At 48.0% G+C, this 25,869-nt stretch overlaps 1 protein-coding gene across 4 annotated transcripts; it reads right to left on the reverse strand.

Moving 5' to 3' along the window:
- Positions 1-966: 966 nt before the first annotated feature.
- Positions 967-19,765, reverse strand: RNF225 (ring finger protein 225). 4 transcript variants are annotated; one of them, XM_079964062.1, is made up of 2 exons: positions 19,581-19,750; positions 967-3,656 (listed from the first exon to the last, which is right to left on the reverse strand). In XM_079964062.1, exon 2 carries the CDS (start codon positions 3,606-3,608, stop codon positions 2,862-2,864), a length of 747 nt encoding a protein of 248 aa, XP_079820188.1. In that variant the 5' UTR covers positions 3,609-3,656; positions 19,581-19,750; the 3' UTR covers positions 967-2,861. The 4 variants fall into 4 exon arrangements, 3 of the variants coding, with proteins under 3 accessions (XP_079820188.1, XP_079820189.1, XP_079820190.1); XM_079964063.1 differs by lacking the exon at positions 19,581-19,750 and adding an exon at positions 11,564-11,699; XM_079964064.1 differs by lacking the exon at positions 19,581-19,750 and adding an exon at positions 11,055-11,137.
- Between the last annotated feature and the right edge of the window lie 6,104 nt (positions 19,766-25,869).

Below are 25,869 nucleotides of genomic sequence, written 5' to 3' on the forward strand. Positions count from 1 at the left end.
GCCATGACTCTTATACCACTTGTAACCGGCATAGCTTCCCCCAAAGAATCCTGGGAACTGCTTTAACTGTATTGTGTGGATGTGGTCTAAACCACTGAGCCTCTTGGTCTTGCTGATCGGAAGGCTGGTGGTTCAAATCCGCACGACGGGGCAAGCTCCCGTTGCTCTGTCCCAGCTCCTGCCAACCTAGCAGTTTGAAAGCACACCAGTGCAAGTAGATAATTAGGTACCACTGTGACGGGAAGGTAAACAGCGTTTCCATGCACTCTGGTTTCCGTCACGGTGTTCTCTTGTGCCAGAAGCAGTTTAGTCATGCTGGCCACATGATCCGGAAAGCTGTCTGTGGACAAACTCTGGCTCCCTCGGCCTGAAGCAAGATGAGTGCTGCACCCCATAGCCACCTTTGACTGTACTTAACTGTCCAGGGGTCCTTTACCTTTATCATATTCTGTACTTTGCACAGACAGCTGTCTGTGTTCGTCATTCAGCCCGTAAGAATCTGGCCACCCAACTTATCACTAGAGTAGTCTTGCTGTAACTCTAGAGCAGGCGGAGAAGAAAGTACAGTGGGAGATCTACCGAGTGATTTGCAGTAGATCAGGAAAGGTTTCCCAGTTGTCCTAAGAACAGCAATAACAAAGGAGGTTTCCCCTGCCCGAAAGTTTGTTGTTAGAATCTGTAGTAACACACCTGTAGGTTTGTACCTGCATACACAGGTTGCCCCAGTGTGAGCTTCAGGAGCTGAGGTAGGCCATTAGCTTTGGCCCATGTGCCACTATTTTATACCTGGTTATGTGTGGCAGCCTTTCCAGCAGAGGAAAAACCTAGATCCCACATGCCTTAACATTTTCCCATGTCCTGCCCTCTTCTCTATGCAATATATCTCTGCATGTTTACATTGGTCTGTGTTATATTCCATTTGTGAAATCACAGGGTTTTAAAACTTTTTAAAAAAACGGAATACTGTTCTGGAAAACAAATTTTATTGGGGGGGGGAGACAAAGAGGGAGGGGGAGACAAATATTGGGGGAGTCCCTTCAATCAGTCCCGTGGGGAACAATGGGAAGTGTCCATAATCAAGCTCCCAGCATTTGTCCCAGGGTTTCTAGTTAGTGGAGAGCAGTTTGATCAGCTCATGGAAAGCCATAAGTATCAATCCAGAACAAATCCTCAAGGGGTTCTTTAGAAACCTGTGGTTATGTCTTCAAGGAATATCCGAGTTTTTGGACCAGCAGCATCACTTAGGGGAGGAAGTCATGTTGGCTCTTGCCCAGTTGCCCAACGCAGACAAGCAAGACATGAAATATAAAATGGAAAACAATTTGCTGGAGCACTAAATTTGAGCGGGTGCGAAATCAGGTTGCCAATTTTTGAATGGCACCCCCACTGGCGTGACATTGACAGGAATCTGATCTGCAGGAAACTGGCAGCCAACCATGTTCATTTCTGTGCTTTACCAGATTATTTCTGTATCTTAAAAAGGCACCAAAACGAGCCAAGTCGGTCTCTCCTGTAACCATTTTGCCCTCTAAATCCAGTAACAAGTTATGACGACTCTGTGATGAAGACAGAAATCTCAAATCCAAACCGGATTATCCTTCCTCCTGTGATGGGCTGCCCCGCACCCCCGCAGGGCTCCTGTGCCTTTAATTGCTATGTGGCAGGTAGAAATTTAACAGGTGAAGCCACTACCACCAACCTATCGCCACATCTATGCAATTTGAATTTTTGCTGGCCGTGCAGCTGTTCAAGACACAGAAAGCAAGCTGGCTGTCTTGCTAGCGGTTGCGAATGTGAGAGTCAAAAGAGCCAACATGATGTCAAGTTGCAAGCATGCACACTTAGGCTCTCAAGTCCTCATCCTTGTGCATGTTAATTAAGTTGGAGAAATGGTCATCCCTTAGGAGCAGTACTCGCATTGCCCTGGTACAAGGAGTCAGCATTGCTGAGCATCTGCTGGGGCCACACATCCCTAGCTAGGACCCCACTGCTGCTGACTCCCAAAGCCCTGGGGACCCCCTCACCCAGCAAGTGAACAGGGACTGGCCCAAGGAGAAGCAGCCTCCAATCCCCTTGCCCTCTCCTCCAGGGCCGTGATGGACAGGGTGAGTGAATGGGCAGCAACAGAGAGGTGAGGCTGATCAGGGAGAGTCCCCCTGGCCAAGTTAACTTCCCCACCCTCAGCCCCCACCAAAGATCTAGAGCCTATGCTGCAAACTCTACACACAGAGATGGTAGAGTGGATTGTGCCCCTATGGTCCCAATCTTCATTTGCTCTCCTTTGTCCCAAGTTAAAAATCAAGCACATCAAGGAGGGAAAGGTTCTGTCCTCACCCACCTGCTGCTGAACTAGTTTTCCTACTACGCAGGTTGGTATGTTTTTATGCAGGAGAGCATTCCAAAAAGGCAACCCCTTATCCCCTTCCTCCAGAAAGTCTTATCACCTCGGGGTTCTGCCATCACCTTCTTGGACCAACCCAATAGTCCTATTCACACATTTACTCATTTTGCATTGAGAAGGTGGATTTGTTCTCTCTGGACTGCCCTGCTTCTGAGTGCAGCGACAAGATTATAGACGGCAACTTAAGGCATGTTACGCCATATTGAGGCAACGTGGCCCCTGATGGCTGCAGTGGGAATTCTTCCGGTCATTCAAGCAGCAATTCACCTGGTAAAGTGCAAGTGCCTCCACAGCTTCGGCCAGTCTTGGACACGTGGCAATTTCCCCAGTATCCTGCTTCTGAGTGAGGCAAGCAGCCTCTGTGCAATAGGAGGCTACAAGTGGTGCAGCCGCTACAAATGGCAACTGGAAGACAGGAAGGGGGCAAGTGGGACCCTTTTTCCTTTGCCCCTTTTTAGCCCTAGGGTGCAGGGCCAGGTGCTGGGCTAGAGGTCCAGTTCAGACTCTGGTTACTATGATGAGCGCCTCCCATTGAAACAGTGTACATGGACGGCATCAAAAATATGTAAATGCCACAGGTAATTAAGCCGATGGTAACCAGGAGGGCGACCGCCAAGGCCACGTAGAACGGCCAGCCTGAGAGGGCCAGGTTGCGGTTGGCTCCTGGCGGCGCAGGCCTGCCAACGTCGACACTCAGGCTGACGGTGTTGAGGGAAGTCCCGGGCTTGGGCCCAGCTGGGGTGCCGCCTCGGCCCCTGCCCGGCAGGTAGAGCAGCCCCCGGCGACGGTCAAAGCGCACGGAGCCCGGGGGGACGGCGGGCATGGAAGAGAGTTGCTCCAGGAGGTCGCTTCGGGTGGGGAGGCCCGGCAACCCCTTGCGGGAGGGGAAGGCCGTGGGGGCCCGGCAGATGGGGCAGGTGAGGGCGTTGACATCCTCGGAAGAGACGTTGATGCGTGCCAGGCACTCGAGGCAGAAGATGTGCCCGCAGCTCAGCTCCTTGGGCAGCCGGAAGAGCCGGTCGTAAGGGGTGAAGCAGATTACGCAGTCGAGGGCGCCGGGCTCGGCGCTGGGCGCCTCCTCCTTGCAGGCCGGCTGCTGGGCTGAGGCCTCGGGCTGGAAGCTGACGTCAGGCTGGTCCATGGCCTCACTGACCCCCACGCTGCGCCCAGAGGCCAAGGCCTCCTGTTCCGTGTCAGCAGGCAGCATCACAGCTCAGCCGCCCCAGAGACTTGGGTTGGACCCGTGTTGACATTTCTAGAAAGGAGAGAAAAAGAGAGAGGCCAAATATTTACCCCCGGTGATAAGGGGCCGCACAACCACACTGGTACAGGAGCCACCTTCCCTGATGTGGATTAAAAGGGAGGTGTTCCACTGTATCTGGAGATACCATGAAAGGGCATCCAGATGAGGGGAACCAGGCGAACCACATTAAAAGTCGGCTCAAGGCTCAAAAACGCAGCTAAGCGATTCTCGTTCTCAGTTGGGATTAAAGCTGGGGTTGTGTTTGTGGGGGTGCATCAAAGCACAGCATTTTGTAACGAATGACAGGGCAGAGATGGGTTGTGTCTAATGTTCATGGGTGCACCACTTCCCAAACCAGTGGTGGGAGCCCAGTGGGTACAGAGAAAAGTGTGTAAACGGTCCTAGTCTCTCTTACACATTCTGTCTGACATATTCAAAATAAATTAAAAAACTGTCCAGTAGCACCTTAGAGACCAACTAAGTTTGTTCTGGGTATAAGCTGCATGCACACAAAAGCTTATACTGTACCCAGAACAAACTTAGTTGGTCTCTAAGGTGCTACGGGACAATTTTTTAATTTCTTTCGAATATGTCAGACAGAATTTCGACTGTGTCAGACCAACACAGCTACCTACCTGAATCTAGAATCACGTCTGACATATTTTATGCTTGCCAGCGTTAGTAGAATCATAGAATTGTGGAGCTGGAAGGGACCCTGAGGGTTATCCAGTTCAACCAAGGGGAACACAGGAATTGAGAATTGAAATATATGGAGTAGAGAGTAGATTTCATGCTCTTTATTCAGCTCATAGTGGTGAGGAGGAATGGAAGTTCCCCCAGAATGTCTGCCTTATATACATTATTTACACAATGGGCCCCACGTGATTGGCTAATTCCGGGATTCTGCTGTAGGCCAATCAGGTTGCAGATTCCCTTCCATCTGGAGCTGGATTGGGTGGCTCCTGTGGACCAATCAGACTGCTGCATTCTGAATCCTATTGTTCTAGGACCAATCAGACTGCTGCATTATGAATCCTATTCAACTCAGTACATAACAAGAACAATAGTCTGATTTGTGCCACCCCCAAAGTGCAGCCCTATTTATGCGCTACTCGTACGGAGGAGGGACACTGATACAAAGGGCCTGCTGTTTCAGTCCAGCTCCCGAGGTTGCACCATGCCTTCAGGTGCGAAGGGATGACATCTGAAGCAAGGAACCTTCTCTGTTCATGCAGGCTCCCCCTACAATTTTCAGCCCCCTAAGTTCAGGCTTCTAATTGTGCAAGGAGCCTCTACAGCTGGGAGGAAGCAGGTGGCCTTGAGAACTGGGCTGGACATGCAGGCCTTTGGTAACCATGATGCCCCTTCCCAGAGGCGATTCAGCCATAGCTCAGGGGTAGAACATCTGCTTTGCATGCAGAAGGTCCCAGATTCAATGCCCAATGACATCTCCAGGTTGGGCCAGGAAACAGAACCCTGCGTGAAATCCAGTAGAGTCTCAGCCAGCCAGTGCAGACCAGGGTTGGTGAACCCATGGCTTGTCGGACTACAACTCCCATCCTCCCTGGCCAGGAGTTGCAGTCCAGAAACATCTGGAGGGCCACAGATATTCCCCAACACTGGTGTTGGAAGCACTGGGATAGAGAGACCAATAAGGCAACTTCCTGTGTAATGTACGAAGAGAGCTTTCATTGCCACTGTTCCGACACCACGCATTGTGTGACTGTATATCCTCCAACATGTTCAGTCCCCAAACCAGGACTTGTGTTTTCCTGGCCGAGCAAGATCACAGAGCCCAAAATTTAAGCTTTTTTTGTGGAGGGGGGAGCATGCTCTTGCATGAGAGCACAGTGCCCCAAAACATGAGTTTTAGAGTGCTGCACAAGATTGTGGCCCTGAAAAAAGCACTTTTGGGGGGGGGGGATCTTGGCACAAAATCATGCAAGATCATGGTGCCCAAAGTGGCTGCCATGCTCCTGCGGGGGGCAAAACAGGATGCCCTGTTGTTTTTCCCAGGACACTTGCAGAGTATGTGACTGAATGTGCAAAAAGTGGCTCTCATCTTCTCCTGCCACTTCCACAAACAAGATAGGCTGCATGCATACCATCTGTCAACACACAGGGTTCTGCTCAGAAGTCATGATGAATATGAAATGGAGGAAGAGGAAGAGCCTGCAGGATCAAGCTCGTGGCAAGTCTAGCCCAGCTTCCTGTTTTCTCATAGCAACCAACCAGATACCTTTGAGCAGCCCACAAGCAGGATCCGAGTGCAAGATTATGATTCTGCTGTCGCTCAAAAACATCCAGTCGCTTGCAGAAATATTATCTGAGCAGAGTTTTGAGAACAGCTGGTTCCTCCTCAATCCCACTCCACAGGCGCCACGGTGCTGGCGTAGATCAGCTACCATAGCCTGTCCTCTTTGCTATAATAATCAAAGTGCATCTCACTGACTCTAAACATTCACCGCCGGTACTACCATGAACCCCGCCCATCCCATCCCATCCTATAAACAAGGCGTCTCAGTCCGAAACCACAGCCTTCTCTTTTTCTTTTTGAAATCATTTTTATTTGGTTTTACAAATATAGAGTTATAAAAATCCAAATATAAATCCTCTCTGAATCTCGTGACTTCCCCCCACCCCCTCCATGGGGTCTCATTTTGAATATTTACAACTGCATATTATTCCATACGCTTAACTTTTATATCAGTCTATATTGTCCATGGTATTTGTTGGACTACAAGTGAAATCAAAATCCTGCCAGTGTTTCCATCTGCCTACAGTGGTCTCCTAAATAACACATAATTTTCCCCCCATTCTTTTATAAACTTTTTGTCTTCTTGGTTTCTGCATTTTCCAGTCAGTTTTGCCATTTCAGCATGGTCCATCAGCTTGGTTTGCCATTCCTCTCTGGTTTGCCAATCCATAGCCTTCTCAAGCTGTTCTGATCCTTAGCAGGAATGGCAGAATTATCCTGCTCATTATTTTAATACAGAACAGCTTCCAGAAAGGAAGGGTCTAGCATTGCCACCCCAAAGGACTAGGCTTCATCTAAGGCAGGCTTCTTAAGTGTTTCCCAACTTGGGTCATTAACCATGTAGATTGTGGGTAGGCAAACTAAGGCCCAGGGGTCGGATCCGGCCCAATCGCCTTCTAAATTTGACCTGCGGACAGTCCAGGAATCAGCGTGTTTTTACATGAGTAGAATGTGTCCTTTTATTTAAAATGCATCTCTGGGTTATTTGTGGGGCATAGGAATTCGTTCTTTTTTTCCTTCAAAATATAGTCCGGCCCCCCACAAGGTCTGAGGGACAGTGGGCCAGCCCCTGCTGAAAACGTTTGCTGACCCCTGATGTACAGTGGTACCTCAGGTTAAGAACTTGATTCGTTCTGGAGGTCGATTCTTAACCTGAAACCGTTCTTAACCTGAGGTACCACTTTAGCTAATGGGGCCTCCCGCTGCTGCTGCGCTGCCGCCGCGCGATTTCTGTTCTCATCCTGAGGTAAAGTTCCTAACCCGAGGTACTATTTCTGGGTTAGCGGAATCTGTAACCTGAAGCGTCTGTAACCCGAGGTACCACTGTAGACATTTCTCCTCACATTCCAGCAAAGCTCTGGGGAGGGAGCCTGCAGCCTTGCAGGTGTGAGACTCCTGCTCCCATCACCCCCAACCAGCCAGCTAATGGTCATTGATGATGGGAGTTGTAGTCCAAAACACTGGGATAGCCACAGGTTCCTGTTCTGTTGGAAGAAATGTTCCACAAGAATGCACCCGCCAAACACCGCTTTCCCTAGGAAGCCAGCATCCTCCTCCACAGGGTTGGGGGAAGGTGTGTTAATCTAAGCGGGATCCCAGCCAAAGCCATTACCTGGGACAAAGGAACTGGTTTGGCAAGCTCGATCTTATGCATTTTACCACAGACATACATGCGCACAGGTTTGGAAGGGGCACAGAGCCCTGTGGGATTGAGAAACACGCTAAAAACAAGGACTAAAAGGGCCTTTTGCTTTCTACAAAGCGTCACCCACTCTCCACCCTGAGAAATTCCCTTCTCCGTTTCCTGTGAAGTTCCTGGAAACATTTGATCTCAAGACAGCATGCTGAACTCAGCCATGACTGCTTCTCCCCAGCTGGGGTAGAAGGCCAGGTGCGAAAGAGGACAGGTGTCCTAGCTGCAACTTTAAGAGTGAGGTAGAACAAGGGAAGCCCAGCAGCTGCAGGTTACACAATTCCCTGTTTTGCCCCACTGTTAAAGGTGCAGCCAGGACACCTGGCCATCCGATTGTCCTCCCCACTCCTTCCACCCCCCTATCAGTTCCACTAAGCACACCCCACCCTATTTCGGGACTTACCTTCCGCTTAAGGAGCTCTTGTGTTTTGGAAGACAGAACATCTACTCTGCCTTCGAGATCCTTGTTCTCCTGTAACGAACTCTTCCTTTCAAAATCCGGAATAATCTCATGAACAAATGAACCTCTGGCAACTCTCTAGTGCTGCCAATTTGAGCAGGAAGGCGGAAAAAACTTTTGTGGCTTAGTTTAACAGGACCCTGCTCTGCTCAGATAGGCAAGTAAAGCTTTTCACAGAAAGGAGATAAGCGTTATCACCTGCTAAAGGCAGCGATGGAAAGCTACTGTTAAAGGCACCACAGAAGGGGCTGCTGGTTTCTCTTTTTTTTAATGTTGTCGCCCCCCAATTCATGCACATACACTCCCTGTCCTCTACTTGGGGGTCCGGAAGCTCCACATCACGAGAATCTCAAACCTGACAGGAAGAATTATTGAAATTTTGTCTCTCGCTTTCTGCCTTCATCTCATTTGAGCCTGGCAACCAGGGGTGGCAGCGGAAGTCGGTTTGTTTTTGAAGCCAAATTGATCAAATTTCGACTTTCCAGAACAACAGATGACACTCTTTTAACAACAAGGTTTTCAATACAGTTCTTCAGCCAAAGAATATGTACCAAAATCCATACAGATGGGGAAAGAGTGCGTAATGTGAATATTGTATTTATCTCCTGGAGAATAAGTCTATCCATGGCTATTAGGTAAAGGTAAAGGGATCCCTGACCATTAGGTCCAGTCGTGGCCGACTCTGGGGTTGCGGCGCTCATCTTGCTTTATTGGCCAAGGGAGCTGGCGTACAGCTTCCAGGTCATGTGGCCAGCATGACTAAGCCGCTTCTGACGAACCAGAGCAGTGCACAGAAACGTCATTTACCTTCCCGCCAGAGTGGTACCTCTTTATCTACTTGCACTTTGACGTGCTTTCGAACTGCTAGTTGGCAGGAGCAGGGACCGAGCAACAGGAGCTCACCCCGCCATGGCAATTCAAACTGCCGACCTTCTGATTGGCAAGTCCTTGGCTTTGTGGTTTAACCCACAGCGCCACCCGTGTCCCTATGGCTATTAGACCTCATGGTTATTAGACCTCTGCCTTCGTGGTTGGGGGCAGAATTGCTGCTGAATCCCAGTTGCTGGAAATCGCAGGAGGGTAGAGGGCTCTTGCTCTCGGGTCCTGCTCTGGGGAATACCCACAGGTATCTAGTCGGCTACGGTACGAACAGGAAGCTGGTCTAGATGGCCACTGGCCTGATCCAGCTCTTCTCAGGTTCGTGGTTGTATTTTCTGTATATGTAGTTTGTTCATGGTGCTGAGGGTTGCTTGGAAATCCACATCCGCAGTAAAATTAACTACAAACCCCAACATTTGGAGCCCCCTCCAAACCTGTGCCAACTTTTGCAGCCTTCGCATCCGGCTCACAGAGCTACCATTAAGTTGTGGGCGAACATATCAGACGACACAGTGATTCTTCCAAAGCAGCTCTTTATTTGTAAACTGGAACAGAACTGAACTGAGGAGCTCAGTCAGCCTGCTTATATAGAGCTCCAGAACACTGTAACTGTTGCCATTTTCTAAAACTATCCAATCACTGAACGTCACTTTCGATCCTTCATTTGCATAACTATCTACAATATCCCCCTGCTGGCCCAGGATGAGAACTTCAGTACATAACAGCTACGATTTCCTAGCATTCCCTGCGAAGATTAGATTTGAAACCACTTGAGGAATTGTAGCTCTGTGAGGGGAATAGAGGGGGGTCTCCTAACAACACTCAGCACCCTTACCGAATAACAGCTCCCATAATTCTTGACTGTTTAAAGTGGCATCATAGCTTTCAAATGTTTGGTGTGAAGGTGGCCTTCGTCTGTGCCATGATGACATGTGGATTTTGAGGATAATGTTTGACAGCTTTTCACAGGTTAAAAATAGGGTAAGATGTATGTGTAATAACTAGACCTACTCCAATCCATCAGGCTTCAGGAGAGGGAGAAAGGGATTGGTAGGCCTCTCCTTTGGCACTGCTGAAAGACCAGCAGCGTCTGTCCGCCTCTCCTTGAGATTTTTCCATCCCAATCGGCTGCTACTGCACCTAAACGCCGAGCCGCCTGTTCTTCTTTCCCCGCCTTGAAATAATTTCCCCTTTTGTGTTGTGTTTTTAAGATTGCCTGCCTCAGGGCAGGGACTGCCTTGTTTCTGTTACTTGCAAACAGCTTGAGCAGCCTGCTTTGGCTGAAGAGCAGGATGAAGATGCTTTTAAAACAAACAGGTAGACTCACGAAAAGGAGTCATCTACACATGCACAACCTGCCTCTTCTGCACTCTCTGCTAGAGCGATGGTGTGTTTCATTCGCTTGATCCACAATCACACTTCTACTAGAATTTTGAAAAGTCGTTTCTGCCTATTCTACGCATTTGGGCACCTCTTAAGAGGGACGTAGGTGGCGCTGTGGGTTAAATCACAGGGCCTAGGACTTGCTGATCAGAAGGTCGGCGGTTCGAATCCCCGCGACGGGGTGAGCTCCCGTTGCTCAGTCCCTGCTCCTGCCAACCTAGCAGTTTGAAAGCATGTCAAAGTGCAAGCAGATAAATAGGTACCGCTCTGGCGGGAAGGTAAATGGCGTTTCTGTGCACTGCTCTGGTTTGCCAGAAGTGGCTTAGTCATGCTGGCCACATGTCCCGGAAGCTGTACTGCAGCTCCCTCGGCCAATAAAGTGAAATGAGGGCCACAACCCCAGAGTCGGTCACGACTGGACCTAATGGTCAGGGGTCCCTTTACCTTTACCTTAAAGAGATCATAACCCAAATCTGCACAATGGTTCCTGAGATCAAGGCGCAGGTTGCCCTTCATGTTTGGATTTAGCCGGGCATCTTTTTTGAACCAAGATGCCCAACAGAACCTTTCGAACCTGCACTGGTTTTAACCAGAGATTTCAAAATGGCACCAACTTTTTCGGTTTCTTCCAATTCCCAAACAACACCAATGGAATGGTGGCACACAAGCAGCTTTGTCAATAAAACAAAACAAAATTGTCTCCGGTAGCCACTGACAGTCAGAAAGAATTGCCCTAACCTCAAAGGATGATGACGCTCTCCTGGTCATGCCTCGACCTGACGAGGCTTATTCTAGTGGCAAGGAGAGGGATGGCCTTTTCTGTAGTTGCGGAACCACTGCCCAGACATCAAGACTCCCCTCTCAACCTCATTGATGTGGTCCAAAAGAAAGCAGAGCAATGTGTTTGGCACCAGCTGGGTTGCAGGAGTTGCTGGAAGAAGACATATCCAACCGTCTTAGGGAACTCAACTCCAGATTTGTGTAGTAGGGTTTACTCCTTAGCCTTTTCTTGTCCCCAGTATGGCCCTCAATGCAGTGGAGGTTTCCATCAGAGTTTTCCATTGCTACCTTCCCAGGTTGGCAGGCCCCATCTGTCCCTCACGTCCCTCTACAGCATGTGGAGAAACTGCCTTCTTGACCATTGGATCCACTGTTGGTCTCGTCTGTTCAGTCTGCCAAAGCCTGTCTTCGCATGCAAGGGAAATTCCCAACTCACTGAGGGTTTGAGACCCATTGGCTTCCCTCACCTGGTTTGTCCAGTCAGTCAAAGCCATTTCCTGGGGTGTGGCCACTGTCAGCTTCCAAGAACCGCAGGTGAGAGCTGAGCACAGGGTGGGGACCAAAGGTGAACAAACTACCCTAGAAGGAGCACAATGTGTCCCCCACCAGAGGTACGACCGCTCCCATAGCACCCCAGGCTGCAGTAAGCTAGCTTATACATAAACACTGTACAAAGGTAAAAATGACATGAGTTACTCCACCCACTTTTATCTCTAGCTCCACCCACCACCAGCACGTGGACCCCAGAGTGTCACCTCAGATGAAATGTGGCCCTTGGGCAGAAAAAGATTCTCCACACCCAAGCTAGTGGCTGTCGTTTCGATCTGGATTTTGTGGGTCTCTTGTATGTTTGCTTTCTGCACACCACTTGGTTATTGTGCATGAAAGGCAATATACAGATAAAAAGATATTGCAGTAAATGGCTTGCAGTAATTGGTAGGGATCTTAACCCATAATACTACTAATATTAGTAACTTTGATATTACCAGCCTCTATCATTTTTGGGTGCCTGCTGAAGACATTCTTATTTAGACAAGACTACCTAGATGTTTAGAAAGTTCGTATGAGTTTGTTTTAGTCTGCTCTGATGTGGGGTTTGTAACTTTCCGTATGTTTTAGATTCTGGTTTTAAATTTTTTAGCGGTAATTTTATTGTTGTTTTTTTTTGTAAACCGCTCTGAGGTTTACACTCAGGCAGTACAGCGGTACCTCTGGTTACATACTTAATTAATTCCGGAGGTCCGTTCTTAACCTGAAACTGTTCTTAACGTGAAGCACCACTTTAGCTAATGGGGCCTCCCGCTACCGCTGCTGCTGCGCAATTTCTGTTCTCATCCTGAAGCAAAGTTCTTAACCCAAGGTACTATTTCTGGGTTAGCGGAGTCTGTAATCTGAAGCGTATGTAACCTGAAATGTATATAACCCAAGGTTCCACTGTACATAAATTTCATGAAATAAATAAACACTGTAACTGCCAATTACTACAAATACCCAGACTGAAACAGGGGACTGAGTATTGCAATGAGGTCTTAGTGCTGATGTGTGTACACTTGCGTTCGTCAGAGCCAGTCCAAGAAAACTTGGGGGCCAGCAGAGGAACAAATAACACCCCCGGCCCAAGACAAAGTGCCTAGTATTCAAGGCAGGTCAAGGGGTCTGGGGCACCAGAGGCAGATTCCCACAAGTCCCTCTCCCCTCCCTGGCAGTACAAGTACAGCAATAAACTGAATGACTAACAGCTTTCTGCCTTTTTATGACATCCAATGTCAGCTGCCTGAGGCAGCCGCCTCAGACCGCCAAATGGTACAGCTGGCTTTTAGCATATGCCTTAGACGCCAGGGGCACCATCTTCCCAAATTTCTCTTCTTTAGAGTCAGGACCAGGGGCAGAGGAAGGGGGATACAGTGGGTGCGGACCGGCCCGGGTGTCACCATTGAGGAGGGTGACAAAATACCGGGCGGCACTCACTGTGGGGCCTGTCCCAGAAGAGACGTGGGGCTCGGGCGCGCACAGGCTCTGCGCTGCCCAAACGGTCCACCCGCTGGCTGCCTCCCCACCAGCTGTAGGGCGGCTGAGTGGGAGGAGACAAACAGACTCTGGAGGAACTGCAATGTGCCCAGCCCCTATGGGTGGCTCACCCTCCCCCTGGGCACACCGCCCCAAGTGACCGAGCAGCTTCCTCCGCCACTGCTCAGGACATTGGAAATGGGATTTGAAAATTGCCGCAATTCTCATGTTTGCCCGAGGTCAGGAACGGAAACCACAAAAATGAATATATATTTTAAAAATTAAAAAATTGTCCAGTAGCACCTTAGAGACCAACTATGTTTGTTGAGAGCTGGACCATAAAGAAGGTTGATCGCCGAAGAATTGATACTTTTGAATTATGGTGCTGGTGGAGACTCTTGAGAGTCACATGGACTGCAAGAAGATCAAACCTCTCCATTCTGAAGGAAATCAGCCCTGAGTGCTCACTGGAAGGACAGATCCTGAAGCTGAGGCTCCAATCCTTTGGCCACCTCATGAGAAGAGAAGACTCCCTGGAAAAGACCCTGATGTTGGGAAAGATGGAGGGCACAAGGAGAAGGGGACGACAGAGGACGAGATGGTTGGACAGTGTTCTCGAAGCTACCAGCATGAGTTTGACCAAACTGCGGGAGGCAGTGGAAGACAGGAGTGCCTGGCATGCACTGGTCCATGGGGTCACAAAGAGTCAGACATGACTAAACGACTCAACAACAAGTATGTTCTCAGTATGAGCTTTCGTGTGCATGCACACTTCTTCAGATACACTGGAAATGAATGTGAGTGGCATTTGTGATTGTTGGGATTTTTTAGTCCGCAGATAAATAACCATGTTGTTCCCTGGCATTGGTTTGGCCCTTTCCTTTCCATTGAAATGCATTGAATGACATTAGTTGCGATCAATGTATATTTCAGCAGAAGCCAGACTGCAGCAGAATGGAAACAGCGCTGGTGGCAGTGAACACAGGATGGCACACAAATTGCTGCCTCCTGCATGAATGTTGATTGCCAAAAAATTGGAAAGGAGAGAAAATTCCAACAAAGGAAGAATGGCAAATTAAATGATGTGAATACTTAGAACTAGCAAAGATGACAGAGGCCATCAGGAATCAAACAAACCAAAAATTTAAAATTGAATGGGAGTGTTACAGAGTATGCTTAGAAAAACATTGTTCCCAAACAAAACCTCTAATACGCTTTGAGTAATTTTCACAAACTAGTTAACAGACGGATAATGTTTGCCATGTGAGTTCAATGAATCGAAAGGTGAAAATGGACACAGTTAAAAAGAAATAAGAAGTCAGTACCAGCAATGTGGTGGAGGGAAGTCACTGTTAAAGATGTTGCTTTATTCTGGGGGGCTTTTAAATGTGTTTTTTATGTTTTGAAGAATGAAATGAATAACTGTACAGTGGTACCTCGGGTTAAGTACTTAATTCATTCCGGAGGTCCGTTCTTAACCTGAAACTGTTCTTAACGTGAAGCACCACTTTAGCTAATGGGGCCTCCCGCTACCGCTGCTGCTGCGCAATTTCTGTTCTCATCCTGAAGCAAAGTTCTTAACCCAAGGTACTATTTCTGGGTTAGCGGAGTCTGTAATCTGAAGCGTATGTAACCTGAAATGTATATAACCCAAGGTTCCACTGTACATAAATTTCATGAAATAAATAAACACTGTAACTGCCAATTACTACAAATACCCAGACTGAAACAGGGGACTGAGTATTGCAATGAGGTCTTAGTGCTGATGTGTGTACACTTGCGTTCGTCAGAGCCAGTCCAAGAAAACTTGGGGGCCAGCAGAGGAACAAATAACACCCCCGGCCCAAGACAAAGTGCCTAGTATTCAAGGCAGGTCAAGGGGTCTGGGGCACCAGAGGCAGATTCCCACAAGTCCCTCTCCCCTCCCTGGCAGTACAAGTACAGCAATAAACTGAATGACTAACAGCTTTCTGCCTTTTTATGACATCCAATGTCAGCTGCCTGAGGCAGCCGCCTCAGACCGCCAAATGGTACAGCTGGCTTTTAGCATATGCCTTAGACGCCAGGGGCACCATCTTCCCAAATTTCTCTTCTTTAGAGTCAGGACCAGGGGCAGAGGAAGGGGGATACAGTGGGTGCGGACCGGCCCGGGTGTCACCATTGAGGAGGGTGACAAAATACCGGGCGGCACTCACTGTGGGGCCTGTCCCAGAAGAGACGTGGGGCTCGGGCGCGCACAGGCTCTGCGCTGCCCAAACGGTCCACCCGCTGGCTGCCTCCCCACCAGCTGTAGGGCGGCTGAGTGGGAGGAGACAAACAGACTCTGGAGGAACTGCAATGTGCCCAGCCCCTATGGGTGGCTCACCCTCCCCCTGGGCACACCGCCCCAAGTGACCGAGCAGCTTCCTCCGCCACTGCTCAGGACATTGGAAATGGGATTTGAAAATTGCCGCAATTCTCATGTTTGCCCGAGGTCAGGAACGGAAACCACAAAAATGAATATATATTTTAAAAATTAAAAAATTGTCCAGTAGCACCTTAGAGACCAACTATGTTTGTTGAGAGCTGGACCATAAAGAAGGTTGATCGCCGAAGAATTGATACTTTTGAATTATGGTGCTGGTGGAGACTCTTGAGAGTCACATGGACTGCAAGAAGATCAAACCTCTCCATTCTGAAGGAAATCAGCCCTGAGTGCTCACTGGAAGGACAGATCCTGAAGCTGAGGCTCCAATCCTTTGGCCACCTCATGAGAAGAGAAGACTCCCTGGAAAAGACCCTGATGTTGGGAAAGATGGAGGGCACAAGGAGAAGGGGACGACAGAGGACGAGATGGTTGGACAGTGTTCTCGAAGCTACCAGCATGAGTTTGACCAAACTGCGGGAGGCAGTGGAAGACAGGAGTGCCTGGCATGCACTGGTCCATGGGGTCACAAAGAGTCAGACATGACTAAACGACTCAACAACAAGTATGTTCTCAGTATGAGCTTTCGTGTGCATGCACACTTCTTCAGATACACTGGAAATGAATGTGAGTGGCATTTGTGATTGTTGGGATTTTTTAGTCCGCAGATAAATAACCATGTTGTTCCCTGGCATTGGTTTGGCCCTTTCCTTTCCATTGAAATGCATTGAATGACATTAGTTGCGATCAATGTATATTTCAGCAGAAGCCAGACTGCAGCAGAATGGAAACAGCGCTGGTGGCAGTGAACACAGGATGGCACACAAATTGCTGCCTCCTGCATGAATGTTGATTGCCAAAAAATTGGAAAGGAGAGAAAATTCCAACAAAGGAAGAATGGCAAATTAAATGATGTGAATACTTAGAACTAGCAAAGATGACAGAGGCCATCAGGAATCAAACAAACCAAAAATTTAAAATTGAATGGGAGTGTTACAGAGTATGCTTAGAAAAACATTGTTCCCAAACAAAACCTCTAATACGCTTTGAGTAATTTTCACAAACTAGTTAACAGACGGATAATGTTTGCCATGTGAGTTCAATGAATCGAAAGGTGAAAATGGACACAGTTAAAAAGAAATAAGAAGTCAGTACCAGCAATGTGGTGGAGGGAAGTCACTGTTAAAGATGTTGCTTTATTCTGGGGGGCTTTTAAATGTGTTTTTTATGTTTTGAAGAATGAAATGAATAACTGTACAGTGGTACCTCGGGTTAAGTACTTAATTCATTCCGGAGGTCCGTTCTTAACCTGAAACTGTTCTTAACCTGAGGTACCACTTTAGCTAATGGGGCCTGCAGCTGCTGCCGCCACACGATTTCTGTTCTCATCCTGAAGCAAAGTTCTTAACCCGAGGTACTATTTCTGGGTTAGCAGAGTCTGTAACCTGAAGCGTCTGTAACCCGAGGTACCACTGTACTAATAAGCAAACTCAATAAAGAATATTGCAAAAAAACAACAACCCCCAAATCTCTGCCTCCTCGGATCCCCTTACCAGACGATACAGTGAGGAACTCCAGTAACTTATCCTAAATAACAGGGCATCCTTCAAAAGGCAAATGTAGAAGCCATTGTGTTCCTAATGCAGGATTGCATTGCAGTGAAGGAAGGTCCAGCCTTCTCTGAAGGGCTGTGTGCTGCACCGTCAAACAGTTTGGGCTGTTGAGAAGATTCAGCCAACACCTCCTTCCTTGCCATTTCCTCCCATTAGTTCTAGTTCTGACCTGTGGAGAAACGTCTTCTGCATGACAGCCCTTCAGGTATTTGAAGGCGACCATCCAGGCTAAACTCACACAGCTCTTCCAACTGTTCCTCGCAGGACTCGGCAAACCATATCCAAGACACTTCTGGAATGAGTACTGAAAACTGGGCTGCGTAGACTTTAAATCACACATACCCCTCTCCTTAAAGAATAGTCACACAGCTACGGTTGTGTAGATCTCATGTGTACATCGCATGGAGACAGCAGTTTAGAAGGTGATTCATATTTGAATCGCAATACAGTGGTTCCTCGGGTTACAGACGCTTCAGATTACAGATGCTTCAGGTTACAGACTCTGCTAACCCAGAAATAGTACCTCAGGTTAAGAGCTTTGCTTCAGGATGAGAACAGAAATTGTGTGGCGGCAGCGGGAGGCCCCATTAGCTAAAGTGGCACCTTAGGTTAAGAACAGTTTCAGGTTAAGAACAGACCTCCAGAACGAATTAAGTTCTTAACCCGAGGTACCACTGTAATACAAAGTTACAACAAAAATCATCCAATTATCAGCACTCTTAACAGAAATTTTTCACAGGGTTTTTCTTAATTGCTTTTTTTTGGGGGGAAAGGGGGCGAGAGGAAGAATGGGAATGTGTTTTAAATGTATACACAGCTCTGGAGGACTCTAGTGCAGGTGTGCAATCACCGATGTGATTTTATTTTTTATTTTTTTATTAAATTTCTATACCGCCCTTCATCCAAGGATCACAGGACGGTTGACAATATAAAAACACAAAAACACATAACATAGTAACAAATAAAAACAATACAGCCATCCAGTTTAAAAGGCCATAGATTGTTCTGGGAGAAGAGGAATGTTTTTGCCTGGCGCCTAAAGATATCCTAAACTAATTCTAGAGAGACTTCCTTTTTTAAAAGGTAACAGCGGGACAGTGTTTCAGCCAGGGAAATGAGTAATAGTCACTGTCCTTAAGACACCTGAAGCCCACGTACAGATTGTCCTGTATTTCTCTGTTATTGCTCACCTGCGACTTCAAACGTGGAATATGGGATGCAAGCAGAGCAAAGGCAGTACATATAAACAGAGCCAAGGACTTATTCTGTTTGCCTTGTTCTTTGTGTACCACTACATTCCTCCATCCCCATTCCACCCCATGGCCCCTGCTTTCCAGAAAGGCTCCCTAATTTTCCACTACTTGCCTCTCTATAGCCCTGATCAAGCAAAGCTATCTGCTCACGAACACACACAGGAGAACTGTGCAAACAGCTCAGGAGTGCTCTCAGATTTTCATGGCTGCTGCTGTTTGCGCTGCTGAAGAGGCTAGCCTTTTTTTCTTTTCTTTTTTGGTGCTGCCAAAGAGGCTAGCTTGCTCTTTCTTTCTTTCTTTCTTTCTTTCTTTCTTTCGCACAGCCTCTTCAAAGAAATCTCTGACTCTTCAGCGCCTTCCTCTGCTATTTCAATTGCGGTCCTAGCGACCACCTGAAAACACGACGAGGGTCACTTCCCTGGATCACAGGACCTCAAAGCAGAGACCAAGCAAGGGGGTGATCTCAAAATACAGAGCTTTGTTGGACTTGGAACCCCCCACAGACCACAAAACTAATTTCCAGATTGATTATGCAATCCCAGAATATGTGAAGTCAGGCACACCTGTGACAGAGTGCCCCTGAGCATGTGCAGAGTGCATTTCCCTCACACTGCTGGATAACTACAAACAGCTCCCATATGCCCACCATGGGATTTCCTTGATATGGGATGGACTGAGTCCTGTTGCAGACGTTAGAAATCCCTATCTATGCAATACGTCCATTCCAATTCCATTCTAAATATTAAGCCATTAGCAGAAATGGCCTTCATAGGTTTTCCTGGAACCACGGGGACTAGAAGCAAGTTTGTACTCTATCCATTGTCTTTTTTTAGGAGGTGGTTCTCAGCACTGGATGGTTGCCCACCGCCTTCCCAGAGGGGCGGTTTTAAACCCAATGTATCACAATCGCATGCCAATATATCCATTGCCCAAAACAAACAAGCAGGCATCCAGCATCCACTGAGTGCATCGCTAGGAATAGTTTTCAGCATACTGTGGGTCACCCGGAAATCAGCTTCCAGCCACATCAAAAGGCTTCCCTCTCTCTCGCTCCTGGATTGAGCACCTTCTGCTCTCAGCTGGCCCCATTTTGGAAGACTTGCCCGCTTTCACAATCTCTGCCACCACCACCCCAAACTCCTGCCCATCTGTCTGCAGCCCCTGTTGCTTCCTGGCCCACCCCTGCCAGTTCTTTGCAAAGCCTCACCTGATCTCGAACGGCAGACGTTTTCCTGCAAGAGAGATCTGTCTCCAGCTAGCTGAGTGCCAGCTTTGCTCCTGCCCGTCTCACGGTGCCTTCTCGTGTCTCCAGTCGCCCGCTTGCTCGCAGCCACTCCCTGCCACTGGAATCTGCCCCCTGGAGAGAATGTATTCCCAGGTCACACCCCACCTCAGGGCTCCACCTGCTGCGAGGCAAGGCAGGGGTGGCCGAGCCGGTGCCGCCACATTCTCTCCTTCAGGCTGCTTGGGGAGGAATTTGCCGGCCCATAATCCTTCCTCAGGGTTCCCAGACTGCCTCCTTCCAGCCGCGACATCAACTGCAAGCTGCAGAGTCCGTCCTTCTCGCAGGACAGAGGCTCTTTTGGCCTGTAAACACCGGTCCTTATAAACTGGTCACCTTTTTATCCATGGCCTACAGCTGGTGGACAGCGGCACATTTGCCGTGCATTACTCTGTGAGGAAAGAGCTCTTCCGAAAATTAAAGTGGGTGCAAAGGATTCTATGGGATGGAGCCCCCAACCCACCCTAAATCATTTTATAAGCCGTCCCCTGCCACCTAATGCTTTTTCTCCACTGTAGATTATTACAGCTGGTCATAAATCTCAAAATGTTGATTTTCAGAGGTGCAAGATGTGCGCAGAGGAAAGAGCAGATGGGGAGAACAAACCCCACAAAGAGAACAGCAGTGGTTTACAACCGGCGGTCCAGGGGTCCTCTTCTTCCTCAGATGGTTTGAAAAATGAGATTCACTGGCAAAGTTCTTAGATCTAGAGTACCAAAGCCTGAAAAGTCTTAATATATCAGTCAAGTAATATGCAGTGCCCAGAGTGGTTAAAAACCATTCCCTCTCCATGAGGGATTCTGGGAATTGTAGCTCTGGGAGGGAAATAGTGCCCTTAACAAACCACAGCTCCCAAGATTCATTGAAGAAGACATGACAGTGGTGTCATAGTGCTTAAATGTAAGTAAGTAATTTTATTTACGGCCATAGGCCCATACACGCTTAAATGTATAGTACACACATGGGCCTCAGTTGGCGTTGATCCATGACGGGGCCTTCTCAGTGGTGACACTTCATTTTTTGAATGCCCTCTGGGCTGACGTCTATCTTTTCCCCTCAAGATTAACTTCAGGGGTTTTTTGAAACATTCCTGTTCACCCCAGGCATCACATGGCTGTGAGATGCTGTTCCCAGAAGCCTTGACATTACCAACTGTGAATGACAGTTTCCACACATTTTTAGACGTTCTCGTTTTCTCAGTATTTTACGTGTTTTTGTTAATTGTGGGTTTCCTCTAACTTTAGTCATGCTCAGGAGAGACCTGTTGAAGTTAATTAACTTGGGTCTAGTCTTTTTAATGGTCTACTCTGATACAGAACTTTGGCTGTATCTTCAAAGCACATGCAAAACTCGCTCTTTCCCTCAAAGAATTCTGGGCCCTGCAGGTTGTTAAGGATGGTTGGGAATGATAACTCTGTGAGACGAATCCTTTGAAGGATGAATGTGCTGTAGTTCTAATTATATTGTTTTGCTACTTAGTTACCGTATGTGTTTCCCTGGGCTTCTTTGAGAGGAAGGGTGGGGTGGAAATTGAATAGTAAAGAAACAAACAAACAAACAATCTCTCCCTTTTTCTCTTTATGGTCACAACTGCCACCCACATTATTTAAGGATAGAAGCTCAAAGGAGGTTTGATTTACAAAATTTAATATACTGTACTTCTACACACACTTTGAAACTAACAGGCTCCCAGGTTTGCTACTAGAATATCCCTGGCCCCCCTGCAAAAAAACAACAACACTTGGGACTGTCCCCTGAAGCTAGACCTCTTCGTTGCCTCCTGCCTGTTCTCAGAAGGAGGGGTGACACCCGACATTTGCCCCAACAGCAAAACACAGAATGATTGAGGTTCCTGAAGACTTGCCTGGACCCTGTTCAAGTCTGACTTGCCTAACCAGCCCACACCTCCCACAGCCAACAGAACCGGATCTGTTTTGCCCTTGCCAGGACTGGAAAAAAACTCAGAAGAGAACCTGGGGGATGGAAACCTTAACACTGGGGGATGGAAACCTCCCCCTTCACATTGGCCACCCTGTGCTGTGCATGAGAAACCTGTTTGATCCTCTACACCGATCTTTGCCAACTGGGTGCCCCCAGGTTGGACTACAATTCCCAAAAGCCAGCGCATGTGGGGTTTCATAGCCCAAAACGTTGGGAGGGTGCCTGGCTGGCAAATACTGCTCCACGCTATCTAGCAAAATAATGACACGACAAATGAAGAACTGCACTCCTGCATCTTTTAATAGTGTAGAACGGAGGAGGGGCGATGGAGTTCTGCACTTACATCTTGCAGCATCCCTGAACATACATGATAGGAGTTGGAGTCAGTCCAACAAAATATGGAGGGACACAGGTTCTTCTTCCCCAGGTGGAGGAGTGTGTGCAGATTGGTGCTTTTGTCTCCCCCACCTACCACCGCCCCGGCACAACAACTGCACCTTCCAAAATTCCCATTTTCACAAAGCTGTGAATGGTACAGGAACCTTCGTCTCCTTTGTCACCCTACAGGAGTGCCTGAACCACCAAGCCTGGCCAGCATGACCACTGCTAGGGACTCGTAGTTCAGCAAGAGCTGAAGAACTGTGAGAAAGCCGCCCCGCAACTGCCTCAGAAGATCACCCCTTGGGTTCTTCATCCATGGATTTGATTCTCAGTGGGCGCCTCCAGACATCCATTTTATTCTGCATCCATCACAACAGTACTGGGGTGGTCGTACACAATCATCATTTCAACACCATTTGCACTTCCAAATGTTCTGGGGCACTCTCTCACACAGTTCATTTCCAGCCAATGCAAATCCTGCTGAAACAGGACGCAAGTGGCGCTGTGGGCTAAACAACTGAGCCTCTTGGGCTTGCCAATCAGAAGGTCGGCAGTTCGAATTCCTGCGACGGGGTGAGCTCCCGTTGCTCTGTCCCAGCTCCTGCCAACCTAGCAGTTCGAAAGCACGCCAGTGCGAGTAGATAAACAGGTACCGCTGTGGCGGAAAGGTAAACGGCATTTCTGTGCGCTCTGGTTTCTGTCACAGCATCCCGTTGCTTCAGAAGCAGTTTAGTCATGCTGGACACGTGACCCGGAAAGCTGTCTATGGACAAACGCTGTCTCCCTCAGCCTGAGAGCGAGATGAGCACCGCAACCCCACACAGTGGTACGTCAGGTTAAGAACTTAATTCGTTCTGGAGGTCCGTTCTTAACCTGAAATTGTTCTTAACCTGAGGTACCACTTTAGCTAATCGCGCCTCCTGCTGCGATTTCTGTTCTCATCCTGAGGTAAAGTTTTTAACCTGAGGTACTATTTCTGGGTTAGCAGAGTCTGTAACCTGAAGTGCCTGTAACCCAAGGTATCACTGTAGTCATCTTTGACTGGACTTAACCATCCAGGGCCCTTTACCTTTATCCTACTGAAATTCTGCAAGTTTTCATACAATTTTTCATACAGCAATAATGTGGTAGCATTGGGGAACCATGGCAGAACAAGAGCCAGTGCGGTGTGGGTGGTCAAAGTGCTGATCTAAGACCTGGGAGAGCAGGGTTCAAATCCCCACTTAGCCATGATGCTCGCTGAGTGACTCACTCTCCACCTGACCTACCTCACAGGATAAAATGTGGAGAGCTATGTACACCACCCCAAGCTCCTTAGAGGAAAAGCTGTGGTATAACTGTAAAAATAAATAAAGTAAATAAACGTAAAGCAGAATAAATTCATCATTAATGCACTATTGTGGGGAAGGTCCTGTAGCTCAGTAGCGGACTATCTGAATTGCATGCCGAAGGTCGCAGGTTCAATCCCAGGCCTCTCCAGGAAGGGGTGAGAGAGATGCCACTGTCTGCAGTCTTGGACAGCTGCTGCCTGCTGGTGCAGACCATACTGAACTGAGATGGGCCAATGGTTTGACTCAGTACAAGGCAGCTTCCTATGTTCATATGTGTCTAAACCATGGTTTCCCAAATGTGGGTCCCTAGCTGTTTTTAGACTACAATTCCCATCATCCCTGCAAGCTCAGGATGGTGGGAGTTGTAGTCCAAAACCAGCTGGAGACCGACATTTGGGAAACCCTGGTCTAGAACATGTTGCAGAAGACACCCACAATAAAACAAAAATTAAATTAAAAAACCAGCCCCTCTGTCACAAAGTTGTTACTTTGTAAATCACAAGCAAGGCAATTCGCCAGCTCCTGCTGCATTATCTCATTGACTAAGGAAGGCTGCCACCTGTTGGCATTATCTTTTAGTGAGCTCTAAAGCAATGGGTGTGGGTCGGCTGTGGATTAAACCATCCCTGCAACAGGGTGAGCTCCCGTTGCTCGGTCCCTGCTCCTGCCAACATAGCAGTTCCAAAGCATGTCAAAGTGCAAGTAGATAAATAGGTACCGCTCCGGCGGGAAGGTAAACGGCGTTTCCATGCGCTGCTCTGGTTCGCCAGAAGCCACTTAGTCATGCTGGCCACATGACCCGGAAGCTGTACGCCGGCTCCCTCAGCCAATAAAGCGAGATGAGCGCCACAACCCCAGAGTCGGCCACAACTGGACCTAATGGTCAGGAGTCCCTTTACCATTACCTAAAGCAATGGGCATTTTCTGCTAGCAAAAGCATAAAGTGTGTTTGTGTTACACGACCTTTGGGCTGTTTCTGTAACCGTCCTCAGTTGCACACGAAAATCTCTGCTGCAGAGGTTTTAAAATCCAATGCCCTTTTAAAATGTGTTGGGGAGGGGGGGTTGTTCTTGTATTTATTATATATTTGGTGTTTTTTATATTGTGATTTTATGTTGTTAACTGCCCTGGAACCTGCGGGTACAGGGCGGTATACAAATGTAACAAATAATAATACACAGTAACAATTTCATTGTTACGGAATTGAAATCTTTTAAGACGGGTGTGCTGTACTCCTCCCATCATCCCTGGCCATTGGCTATGCTTGCTGGGAACTGATGGGCGTTGTCTTGGCACAATCTTGGAGGACCAAAGATTCCCCCCGCCCTCCACATTCACAAGAGATATTTCCGCATTGCTGGGGGTTGGACTAGATGATTCTCAGGCTCATTTCCAACTCTACAATTCTATGGTTCTAAGCAGGACCTGCATACGAGTTGCCTTGTGTTATTGCAATGGGGCTTCCATAGGAGAGCATCCAGACGAGTTGCTTCCTCCTGAAAGTCAGTCTCTTCTGCCAACCTGCCCTTAAGGGCACCACCTCAAGGACCCGTCCTGGAACGCGGAACATCCATGCTGGTGAGACAGGACCAAACCGGAAGATCTCTCCCACGTCATTCCAAGGACATTTTTGACCAACAGGAAGCCACTACCCCTGGGGTAAACCCAGTGGCCTGGTATGTGCTTGTGACTTGCTTCAGGTGGTGTTGGGTAGCTGACATGCAGCCAGACAGGGAGGACCTGCCCCACAGGATCTTAGTAGGGATAACTGGGGAAGGCTGCTCTGTTTGCCATCACAAGGACACATATTTTGCAGAGCAGGTGGTGCCAGTCACTTTACGTGGACACTGGATTCACCAGAATCCTTGGATTTCAGCAAACCCCTTTCAAAAAGTTGTTTGGTGGAGATTTTCCCCTATATGAACTTGCAGCTCTCCGGATGCTATTCAACTCTTAACCCCAGCCTGTATGCCCAATCCTCAGGGATAATGGGAGACAGCATTTCCTCATCCATCATCTGAAGTGACAGAGGACAAGGGCATACAAAGAGCGTCGATATCCCCACAGACCTGTAACCATGATCCATGTTAGCTAACTGGACTCCATGTACAGAAGTCGAGGCTGATTGGAGGGGGTGTGGAAAGCTCTTCGGGCCCAGGGCCTCAAGCTCAAAAGGGGGCCTCCAATTTAGACACCCGTTATGTTTTGGCATTCGATAAATTTCACAACTTGTATTTATGCGCACCAAATTGCAATACGATCTCTCATCTTGGAACTGTAAATTTAAGAAAAGATTAAACCTGGCCTCCAGATACATAGGTGTTGGAACCGCTAAGCCCCTTCCCAACTTTTACCGTGCCAAAGTCACTTCTGTAAACACAGGAAGTGGAATGAAACATTCTTTGGGGAAGTGAAACTCTGCTTGACATGGAATTTTTTTAGTGCACTTGGACGAAGGATGCACACCCAGCATCAATAGACACATACATATTTGGAATTCCATTTCTAAACAAATAACCCTGTTGTATTTTGCTTAGTGCTAGACCAAGTATAATAATAAT

The sequence above is a fragment of the Podarcis cretensis genome (assembly GCF_951804945.1).
Source record: "Podarcis cretensis genome assembly, chromosome: 2".
Taxonomy (NCBI): Eukaryota; Metazoa; Chordata; class Lepidosauria; order Squamata; family Lacertidae; genus Podarcis; species Podarcis cretensis.